This window comes from Vicugna pacos, chromosome 17, assembly GCF_048564905.1.
Source record: "Vicugna pacos chromosome 17, VicPac4, whole genome shotgun sequence".
In the NCBI taxonomy this organism is placed as follows: domain Eukaryota; kingdom Metazoa; phylum Chordata; class Mammalia; order Artiodactyla; family Camelidae; genus Vicugna; species Vicugna pacos.
This window is the reverse complement of record NC_133003.1, coordinates 44,284,310-44,296,465: the sequence shown is the minus strand read 5'-3', so window position 1 is coordinate 44,296,465 and position 12,156 is coordinate 44,284,310. Positions and strand designations below refer to the sequence as shown.

The 12,156-nt window shown below is 41.0% G+C and overlaps 1 protein-coding gene across 4 annotated transcripts in view; it reads right to left on the bottom strand.

Annotated features, from left to right (window-relative positions):
* Positions 1-12,156, bottom strand: part of CNTN4 (contactin 4) — an 809,034-nt gene that overhangs the window by 112,297 nt on the left and 684,581 nt on the right. For all 4 annotated transcript variants that reach the window (XM_072941737.1, XM_072941736.1, XM_072941738.1 and 1 more), the window contains one exon: positions 8,493-8,643. In XM_072941737.1, coding sequence (XP_072797838.1) covers positions 8,493-8,643 — 151 coding nt within the window. The remainder of the gene's footprint in view (positions 1-8,492; positions 8,644-12,156) is intronic.

The following is a 12,156-nucleotide window of genomic DNA, read 5'->3' as shown; positions in this document are numbered from 1 at the left end:
GAGCCTGACCAGTTTGGGGTCTTGCTGGTCATGCGAGGGGCTGTCTGTCCTGAGGTTAATGGGAAGCCACTCACACAGCGTCACATCTGGCTGTGAATTGGAATCACCCGGGAAACTTAAATCCAGATTCCTGGGTCTCACCTCAGAATTCCTTCTGAGATGGAGAGTGAGATCCTGCACTTACAAATGTACATCCATTGATTCTGCTGCAGTCTGCTCGGCACCAGTCTGCAGACCTGAATCTGGGAACTACCTCTGGATCTGCCTGAAGGACAGAGAGACACTGCCCTAGGAAGGTCAAGTGATTTCCCAGGTGGCTAGGCAGTAAGTCCCCACAGATGCTTTGGGAGTGCACACAACGAACTCAACTGAGCAAGGATGAGAAACAATTTAAAAGGAGCATGGAGACTCCTGCCAAAACCGTTCCCTAACTCTGTCTGCTCCCCAGGGACGTGCGAGCTCTTGAGCTCACCATGACTATAAAATGGTATTTTATACATTGTTAAAAAATAAAATTTGTACCTGTAATAAGATGAAAATAAAAGGAAGGAGACTTTTCTGTCCCTTTTTAAATGCCGCCTGCAGAACCCTGATTTAAATTAGGTTACGTTCATCACATCAAACGTGTCTCGTACGGAGGAAGCGTGTGACAAATGTTTATTGCTTTGAATTTATCAGAGATATGATGTGGGAGGTTTCGTCTTGTGGCAGGTTTGAGCAAGGGCTGGTTCCAAATAAGCCAGTTAAGAGGTTAGTTTAATAGCTGCGAAGTCCATACAAGAGGTAGCAAGGGCAGAACCAGGACAGGGGCAGAGGGCTGACCGAGGATCAGTGTGGGTCTCGAGACCCCTGGAAGGATTTTATCAGGTGTTCTGTTTAGCTTGGGGCCCTTATTTTAAATACTGCCCTATAAAAATTCAGTTCTCTTCTCAGCATATCCTGAGGTATAGCCAGTACCATGACCGCATGAGTAGAACAGCTGGTGGGGGTCCCTGCCTGAATCTGGACATCACTTTATAACCCCTGACCACACAACAGCACACATGACACACCAGACTGAGGGAGAAAAGGCTGGTGGCTGAGGGTTAAGTTCATGGGGTCTGCACCGGCGGAGGTCTGTGCATCATTACAAACACTTACAAACAAATGGCTCTAAAGTCTTCTGCAACTGCTCTTCACGGGAGCTGAAAGCCGTAACTATTTTATGCGTGGCTCTAGGAGAGACAAACCAAAGTAATGGGGGAAAGTTCCAGGTCTGAATTTGGAGAGCAGGATAAGCTCTGTGTGTTTCCACGACTGCACATGCAAAATTAAAATGATTTAGTACTACCAATAAGCGGGGCAATGGATTCTATCTAGAGCAATGATGCTCGAGTTGCTTTGATGTTGTTTTGCCTCCAAGGCAGGATTTCCATTATTATGGAGATGAACTGCGTCTAATTATTGCAATAACATAATTGTTCCCTAGGGCAGAATTCCTAATAACAGAGCTGTATGGCTCTGCAGCAACTGTAAGAGATATCCTGAGGGCAGGTTTCTCATTAAGAGCACAGATATAGACACTCGGCCTCCGGAAGAGAAACAGAATGCCTGAGGCAATAAACTTTCCTCTCCACGCAAGGATTCGATCGGCCTTCTGGGCAAATACCTGCCATCACGTTTGCTCTGCCTCCCAGACTGCGGGGATTCACACCTTAGACACAACATGAAGTTTTGCCGCCCTGCGCTGGGATTTCCCTCCGTGTATTACACGAATTTCAGCTCTTCCAAAGGCCTTTGGGAAGAGAGGCAAATTAGGGCCATGATCTCATGTCACCTTGGAGGAAGATTTCAACGTCTCTGGACAAGATACATGAATTTTATTCCTATTTGGGTTGAATATACTCACAGAATGTTCGACCTGACCTGATGATACTGTGGGTGGCGGGCAGTGGTCAGGCAAACCTACATGTGTATTTCAGTCGGGGAAGAAATGCCTCAGAATACGGATGATCATACCACTTTACTGTGTCTTTAAGACACGCCCACAGTGACCTAAAAGTGCTCTAGCCCAAGGTGACGTCCAGGTTCCTATTTCCAGCGGTCATCTTTGAGTTGTTATTTTGTTGGACCTTCTTAGAAGCACCAAGCACTTGCTGCTTCCTGAAGCTTTCTTCTCCCTTGGTTTCTGTGAATCTCACTCTGCTGGTTGTTTCCCCACGTCTCTGATCCCCTGTCTCAGTCCTCCCAGGGGGGCTCTCTCTGCATGTGGCTGTTCCCCAGGGCTCCATCCTCTGGTTCAAAGGTATTCTCATTCCTATAGCTCTCCCTGGGTGCACACATTCACTCCACGGCTTCTAATCGGCTGGTGAGATCCAGGTCTCTGCCTTTGAGTAACTCAGACTCGTATTCCAATTTCCTACGGGACATTCACTCACCGAGCCCTCATTCTACACCAGCCACTGTCCTAGACGCTTCTGTCACAGGATGGGATAAGCACAAAGGGCTCTAAGAAACCACGAGAGTCCTTCAAAGTAGACGGAGGAAGGGACTGTGAGCTGAGGGACGCGGGTGACCTCTAGAGCGCTGGACACTGATTCTCCCCTAGAACCTCCAGAAGGAACACGTGACTTTAGCCCAAGGGGAGCTATTTCAGATTTGCAACCTCCAGGGCTCTGAGATATTAAATTTGTATTGCTTAAGCCACACACACACACACACACACACCCTCTATTCTCATGGAATTTGCATTCTGATGAGGTGGAGCGTAGAGAAGACAGATAATGAAACTACAAGGGGAATATGTTAGTATTATTGGTGGTGATAAGAAGTATGGAAAATACAAGGCAGGAGAGAGGATGGGGGAGTTTACAATTTGAAATAAGCTAGTGGGAAAAGCCTGCAGTGAGAGGGAGACGCTTGAATGGGAAATCTCATTTGACCATGGCGTCTCTACTTGCAGGCACCTCAAATTTACCATGCTAATATTAATCTCTTTATTGTCCCCTCTCAAATTTGCTTTTTCTGTACTCAGTATTGTGGCAAATGGCACTGCCATCTACCTGCTCAAGGTGGAATCCTAGGAGTCATTTTCTTTTTTTTCTCCTTCTTTTAAAAGTCTTTCAACTTAACACATCATTAAGTCTTTTAAATTCTACTCTTTAATAGCCCATCTATGTCTCCCCTCCTTTACTCTCAGAAGACTGACATCATTGAAGTCCTTTTGATTTCCGTCCTGGGCTCCTGCCTGCAACTGGTCTCTCCGCCTCCCTAATCTTTTTCCTCCTCCACGGTGCAGGCAGAGCAACCCTGCAGCACGCATATGGACGCGCGTTCCCTTGCATAAAATCTTTCAGTTCTCTCTGGGGTCTTCCAGGTCAAGTCTAAACTCCACACACATAAAATCCAAGGCTTCCACAATCAACTGTTGGCCGACATTTTTCAATGTTCCTTCCAAACACATCACCTTTATAACATATGCCCTAGGATTATTGAAAAACTTACATTGTTATTTTGCTGCTGGGCCCCTCGCACGGATCTGCAAGCATTTTGAGAGCTGGGTTTACGTCTCTTCTTTCTGTCTAGCCCCAGCGCCAAGCAGAGGTCTGAGCATGTGGCCAGCACCCAGTGAATGTTCTGTTCATTGATCGAAATTGGAGTTGGCTAGTTTGTTCTGAAACCATGCCTGTGACATGCATGGAACTCTTTCTGGAAATCTGTACTCGGTTATTGTCCATTACTTAACATAATGCACTAGCCTAATGTCTAAAAGGAAGGTGAGATGTTCTCAAGCATGAGTAAGAATAAGAACTCTCTACATGATATTAGCTCCAGTAACGTTTCACTCACTTCTGCTTTAATGAGAAGTAAAGTGTTTTGTCTCAGTGAATTTTCCGGACAACTAGGTTTACCCCTTTAAGTATTCAGTTAATTTTTAAAAATAACCATTGGGAGGGAGTGGTCTTTCTGTGATGCACACTCTCCTGCCTTACCAACAGAAGAAAAAAGACAACAGTTCCTCTCTAGGGACATAATATCATAATAATTATCATCCTTTGCTACAGAGATAAGGTTATTTATTCCCCTATTAATACTGTTTCAATTCTGAATGGCAAATTTAACTCTGGCTTTCAGAAAGACACTGGAAGAAATGATGGGGACAGTGAGAGGAGTCCACGTCATGTCATATGAAGGCTGTCAGGGACATTTGGGCTTGGAGAAGTACTGAAGGAAGACTTGAGAGTAACTCGCCAGTATATAGAGAGAAGACAGGTGGTGGTGAAGAACGAGATTTTTTAGTAAAACTTCAGAAAGCAAAGCCCAAAACAATGGGTGGAAATTATAAGGATATAGGTTATGAGAAATAATCTGACAATCAGGTCCCTGTCTTAGACGTAACCAGGGGAGGATGAGGGTCCAGGCGTTGTGGGGGTCCCTGCCCTGCAGTGGAAGCTGGGCGCCATGATGGTAGTAGGAACTGGACACTGCTCCCGGCCCAGAATCCTTTTACTCTTCTTCTGGTTGCAGGGACCGGCATTTCTTTGGGGAAGTCCCTGTCCTTCCTCAGGCCATGAGGTTTGATGCGGGCTTCCCCATGTGCCTCTTAGGATAAGCACACGACCATGTCCTAATCGGCGTAGCACATCCCTCTTGCACGTGACCAGTGCAGGGAAGAGCACTGACCATGGCAGATTTATTCAATTCCATGAGCATCTATTCTGGAATTGTTGTGAGAAGTTAGAAAAGAGGGGAAGCAGGGGGCTGCTGGCAGCCACCCTACCACCGGGAGAGGAGAGAGCCTATCAGAAAATGGAGCCACCGCAGAGGAAGGCCCTGGCGAGGGATGAAGAGAGCGAGCCTGTCGTGATGGCACTCTGGGGGCCCTGTCCCACCTCAAGTCACAGTCCATCACTGCCCTTCTCAAATGTGGAGCCACGAGCTCCCTGTCGTACTGAAGCCAGCTTCTAGTTGGGTGTCTGCCATTTACCAGCAGAAGGGTCCATCTAAGTTGGTTTTGTGACTCCTTACCATTCTGGGAGCCTAGGTTTTTATTAATGATTCTGCTATTTCTGTACTTTGATGTTTTTGTTTGAAACAGATCAACTTCAGCCTCATCTGCCTCAAGTGCCTTCTGTTTAGAAACCAAAAGTAAACAAAATTATCAACTTTATTCAGTTAATAGGCTTAATTGCTCAATTAATCCAAATGATTTTCCTGCTTTGGTGGTGACTAGAGGCCTCCCCTGAGAACTAAAGCACGTGGACCTTTGTGACAAGTCATCCCTATTTTAAATGTCTGACATTGCCTGCACTCTGATTGCTGGATAAATATATGAGAAAACGAGAAATGATTTATGTATATGGACATGCTGTGTACACAATAACAAAGCTATAAAGAGCGAAGATTAAATCTTTCATTTAGTCAGCTGGTTTAATATAGATAAGGCCAGTGTAAATGTGATTTCAATTTCTAAAGCCTGGAGAAACCAAAATAAGCACATACAAACATATTTAAAAATTTTTTTCGTATGTTAACATCAAACCAGTATTTTTGATTCCTAACCTACCAAGATAACTATAATATCGCCGTATGATTAAATAAGGTAAACATTTAAATATTTTAAAGTGTTGTTTCTTATATATACATATATTTTGTAAACTCATTTGTAGGCAGTTGGTCAGTTAAATTTGAAATTAAATATCACTTAAAAGGTAGCATTAGGCAGAGTCTGTCAAAACAGAGAGTCTACGGAGAGTATTTGTAAAAAGTGATACCTGATCGTAAAGATTTGTCCCATTGAAACTGTGTTTCTATCAGTATTTTGTACTTGAGATTAATAATCTTTTATTGGAATGCTGAAGATTTGCCTTTTGATGCTTAAGATTCCACATCTCAAAAGAGAACTAGGGCTAACCAGCCGGTGTATCAGAAACCATTACTCAACACTGGACACAGTCAAAGATTTTTGCATCTTGTGTTGGTCAAACAATGTCAGTCTTTTCTTAAAATAAGAATTCTAAACTTTTTCACTCATGAATTCTACATATAATTGTTCTTGTTCAATTATCCACTTTATTATGTTTCTCCATCATCAGGAAAAAAAGAGAAAATGGCAGAATTCTTCTCTGATTATTGGGGAAATAAGTAAAATTTTAAAATTTAAGATAGTCCAATAAAAGTCCCCATTTCTAGTTTCTCTTGAAAAATGAGAAGGTGGGAGGCACTCGACATGCATCTCCATTTGGTGATAATAGAATAGAGTGGCAGGTGTCGCCCTTGGATCTGCCACACGCGGAAGTCTCCACCATTCACCTTTAAATTATGTTTGGCCAGCTTTTGGATTCATTTACATAATGAAAATCAATCTATCTGTTTAATACACTGTAAGCGAGGGAGAAGGGAGAAGCAGAACTGTGAGAACACAGCACGAACGTGGAGAAAAAGTGCCAATACTGAGAGTTTGGGGCCATGCCTGGTGACACTGGAGGTGAGGTGATAAATACCAAGACTTGAGTAATGATGGGAAGTCTCTCTGGTTTAAAGATATCTTTAAGTGCCATAGAAATGTGGAAGCAATATTTGAACCCTATCAATCAAATCAGAAGATAAAAACTGGAGTGAGATAGCTTGGTGATAAGTAGTAGAAAGAATCTCTAAAACCCACTTAGTAAATAGAATTCTTGGTATCGATATACCATTTTCCCAAAGGTAATTTAAACAACATGTACCAATGGTTAAGTTATAGCAGTGATAAGCAGTTACCAACATTGTTCAAAACGGTAGGTTGTTCCTTTTCTTCTAGGCATATTGTAAGATTATATTTCCCTGCTGGGTTGAACTTGGGCAGAGCCATGTGACTTGGCAAATTAAACATGTGAAAATGAAATGTTTCACTTCCGGGCAGATGCTTTAAGACGTCATACATATCTAGCTACCCTCTTTTCCTTCTGCAATTCTAATGTTCCAGAGAGGGCTGTTCTACCAGTCGTGGCTTTACAGGGCAGAAAAGCCAAGCTGCCTCCCAGCAGACCCCTGATGGGCACACAGTCAGGATGAGAAATTGCCTCTTGTTTTAAGACCCTGCAGGTTGCTTGTGACAGGGACAAAGTTTAGCCTCTTCTGGACTGATTTCCCATGTTACTCGAACTTCATTCATTCATGGTTTTTGACAGGTCTGCCTATTATTCATAAAATTTTTAAAATACTTTTTCTTTGTATCACTGTTATATTAAAACTTTTTAAATGTAGCCTAATCTAAGGAATACATGCAGTACATACTAGTTATATTTCAATTAAGTTTTAATAGACATCAAAGTAAATGCTTAACTGCTAAAAGTAATCTTACATACCATATTTGGGGAAATACTGAGGTCAAACAGGAAAGGAACCTGATGTTTAAGACGGCAAAATAAGAAACGAGGTTCTCAAGTTCTAGGTTTAGTTCCAAGCTATGCCAATAATGAGTAAACTATACTGCTTTCTTGATAAATGGAAGTCAGAAAGAGATGTATATTATGAATTTAATGTGTGACTACACCATCTATAAACTATATCAGGTTTGTTTGCAAAATCATTACTAAGGACAGCAACATCAGTGCGGTGATCTACTTTGCACGTGTAAATCCAAAGGTGTACAGGTGTAAAGCAGATACATACACGTTTTAACAGGCTTCCCCGTTGCAACCTTGAGTACTTGACCTTTAGCATCAATTAAAATCATTACGTATACAGCTGGTAAATGTCATCTTATGGCTGACATAGACTCACGCATAATTACCATTTTCCAACAGACTGAGTAGATTACAGGAAGGGGTGGGGATATTTTATAGAGGTGACAGCCAAGAAGAGGTCTTCAGAGATACTTACCATATGTCACAATATGACCTGAAACCCCACGCTGTACAAACAACATGCATTCTAGCTATAATTCATGTATAACAGGAAATACACAGGTGAAGAGTTTAGACCTCAGAAAGAAAAAAACTTTTCAAAAAAAGTTTCTTCTTGAAACTTTGCTTCAAAAAGACATGTTTGAAAAAATAAAAGCTGTATTATTTGAGAATGAGTTTTGGAATTAGAGATATTTAGCTTTAGAAAAGGAGAGAGGAACGAGATATACCAGCCACTGCCAAATATTGGAGGGGTTGTCATAACAAAGAAGAATTGAATGTTTATGCAAAAAGGAGGTAGGATGGAGAAAAGTGGGCAAATCTACAAATAAATTTTTGGCTAAAATAAAAGAAGATACTCCAGCTGCTCAACTTTGGACAGCTATGAAAGTCTTCAACAGAGATCATGTGATCAATTCGGGCAGGGAGGACTTTCTAGAATCTTAATATCAAGAGAGAGTATAAAGACCAACTTATTTACCACCCTCTTCCAAAGCTTCAGTTCTCTGATTAACATTCAGTCCATGAAGAGCAGATCGTAAATTCCTTCCTCTAGAACTATTAATTTCAGACCAATAAATTATTATAGGTTAATCAAATATTAAAAATAGTTCAAGATAATACCTTTCATTTTCTCTTAATATGTCCCTTCCTTTCTTCCAGGTGTAGACAGGTTTCGGAGAAGCTTTTGGCTTACACTCAATGACAACTTCACCTCCCACTTTGACAAGAGTTACCCTTTTTAAGAGGGTTCTTGAAAAATCCGGACCCACAGCTGGAAGAGAATAAAGAAAAGAGTTGATTATTATGGAAGAAAAACCCCACTAGATCATTCTCTGTAGCTTTTTTCTTTCTGTAATGCGCTTACTGCTGCCTTGAGCATCAAAGGGAGGAAATTAAATTTTTTTCCAAAGTAAAGGCAGTAGCACTAGAAACTGCGATGGGTTGATGGAGAGTTGGAGCATCACTGGTATACAGTAAGATGTACCGGTTGTAAGCGGACAGCTTGATGGATCTGGTATACGCCAACATGAAGATCAAGACACAGAACATTTCATCACCCTACTGAGGGATTCTTTAAAAAAGCATTCCATGTTCAAATGAACAAATATTTAAAAATTTCAGGGAAGCAAAAGGGAAAGACAAAACCAAAAAAAGCTGATAAGGCATTTTTCTGATTTTGTAGGTTAAAGCATCCATTTTGTGCTGACTCAGCACTGTGTGCATGTCTATGTCAGAGGACGTGCTGAAATGTCTGTATTATTGCCCTATGTGAGCTTCTCCTTAAAAAACAGTGACTTTGTGCAGCTTCCCACTACTACTGCCTAGTGCAATGCTTTCCTCTTGCGGGAGACATTGTGACTTGCTCTTAGAAAACTCTAATCCGTGCTCACTACCAGTGTCCCAGGAAATTCATTCATGTTGATACCAAATACGTAGTTGTGTGGAAATAACATTAAGTAATTATTTCTTCCCTAAATCAAAAGATATACATCTGTATCCTAACAGAAATATAAAAGATGCCTTCTGAAAAAAAATCTCCATTTTCTTCTGCATAAATTGAATTAACATATTTTAGGATCTGTTGTGAGAATTCCATAATGATAACTGCAGTGAATAAGTAGAGTTCAACTACAAATGTTTTTGCTATAATGAGATAAATGTATTCCTTGTATGATCTGCAAAATCACATAATAAAAATTATAGGGTTCTGAAAAAAGATAAGGTCAGGACAGACCTACTCAATATTGTGTAACAGGAAATCTGACAAAAACAATAATCATTCTAGTAAATATGCTGGCATAATTAGAATGACAGCTTAAATTCCTAATATACAAATACTACACACAATACAGGACTTCAGTGTGTGTGTGTGTGTGTGTGTGTGTGAGTGTGTGTATGAAGACAGCTCAATGAATTAAGGAAGCTGGAAGAGGCAAGAAGAAAGAGTTGAGACTGGTAACCTATAAAGCAAGCGCAAGCTACAGAAAGACTGAGGAGAACCCCACCCTGAACATCGCCACGTTAGAGTACGCAGCCCAAGTGAGCCAAGAAGAAAAGTACGGGGCTGAATGGGAGTCATGGTCGGTACGCCTTCTGCCTTGGATAGCTGTGCTGACCTGTGTTAGTGGGCTTTGTGTTTGGTTGCTGGAACTAGTAACACACGTGGACAAAGACAGCATCTGTTATATTGACATCACTTCTCCATTTATCACTCCCACACATGCTAATTTGCAATACAAGAAGATTCTTGTAGCAGAATACACTCATTCCCATCTTGGGTTAACACCTGAACTGACAGGTTAATGTAAAAAAAAAAAAAATCAAGTCCCCAGAAGTTTTTTTTTTTAAAGGTATTTTGTGAAATAGAGTTACAAATCTCTAACATATAAAAAAATCCCTTCTTAAAACTTCATCTTTCTGCACACATATTTTTATCACTTTAGGCAGACATTTTTCATCTGTTCAGGAGGAATTCTGCAATTGCATTTGAAATGAGTTTACATAAATCAAACTGTGCACAACACATGGGTGTATTTGTCAAAAAACTGTATATTGCTTTTATGGGATTTGAAATAGGAAGATATGAGCCACACAGAAGGCAGAAAATGCACATTCCAGTTTCCAAAGCATTTGTACTGTAGGTTGTGCATGTTATCTTTTGGATATCGTGGAGATAACACTGCCTTGTCTCTAGGCATGTTTTTCACTAATAAAAATGGAATCATAAATTTAAATTTTTTCTCTTTGTTTACTCAATTTGCTTAATTTACTTCTAGTGTTAGCTAACTCTGGAAATCTATCAGTTGCCACCATAAACTGCAGTGCTTTCTAGGGAAAAACTGTCAGACTTTCATTTGTTTTTGAATACTAGACCCATTAATGGGTTTCTTAACATTCTGCCATTTTGTAACCATCTTTCACACCTGAGATACCCTGACGCTTGTGGGATGATCCTTTTTTTGGTGTCTGTGTCCTATATTTATTCTGATTCCCAAACCCAAGGAGAGGTCTGAAGGAAAAACAAAAGGAGGCTGTTCAATTTGACATTTCTAGAGAATCAGGCTTTAAAAGTTGTTGGTAAGGTCCTAAAAGGGCACTGCTAGAATCCAACCTTTGCAGGTACTGAAAAAAAATTAGTGCACATTGAAGGTGAAACATCAGTGAGTTCCTAATAGCTCAGAAAAGATAAAACCGACTGTCAGATAACTCATTTGAGTCTGAGAGTAGCACCAATCCTGGCAGATCCTCATTCGCTAAATCTCATGCACTTAGAGGACAATGTTTCTTACATGGACTACTAGAGGGCACTGCTCTCCCAGTCTTGGTTTAAGTCACACTACAGGACTGCCTTCCTGTGGGAAACGCAACTTTTTATTATTTATCAATGATCTCTAATACATTAACATTACACTATCTAGGACAAGTACCTGGCTGGGAGAAGCCGTCCATGCAATTCTCAGCTGTTTGCTTTGACTTAATTAAATGACTCTTGGTCACGTGTCAAGGGGATTTTTAAGTGGCCAACAGAACCCTTGAAAACTGAAGTTGTGCCGTAGTATCATTTTTCAAGAGAATGCTAAGTCCTTAACGAGATGTGCAGTGCAGTCCCACTTGGGAGATGTATGGGTGCGATATTTTACTCTGTCATTGAAGAGGAGAGGGCAATTAACATGTGCCTGTTCTATCAGAGTCTGTAGAAACACCCCTGGGAACAAAGCCAGGTGATGGATTAAGGCTGGCCCTTTCAGAAGTTCCAAAATTCATATTATTTTTAACCTTTATCTATTATCTTTAACTATTACCTCATCACTCCATAAAAATAAACCTAGAGCAAATGCCTTCATTCAAGGATTTCCACCACCGAGGAGATGTCGCTGGGATCAGATTTTGGAACCCGAAACTTCTCCTGGCTTGCTGGGCAGGTACCTAGAAGGCTGGCGGCACGGGAAATACTCTTCTTTCTAGGTCCATCACTACAGAATGGCTGACTTAAAATCAGCCTCTTGGAGCAGGGATGCTATTCACAAAGAGACTCTCAACAAATTATAAAGTGAGATTTTTCTATTCTAGTATCAGAACCATGCTGATATTCTAAGACCCTAATACTCTGCTGGTTTTGGTCTAATTCACTGAACACCCTGTTTCCCCAGGGTTCCCCCTAACATGATGGCCCTTCCTGATGGGCTCCTGCTCTTTTGGGTAAGTTATTATAAAACAGAACTAATCATACTGACAGTCACAAGGTAGTTTTGAAGATTAAATGAAATACACATATTGTACATCA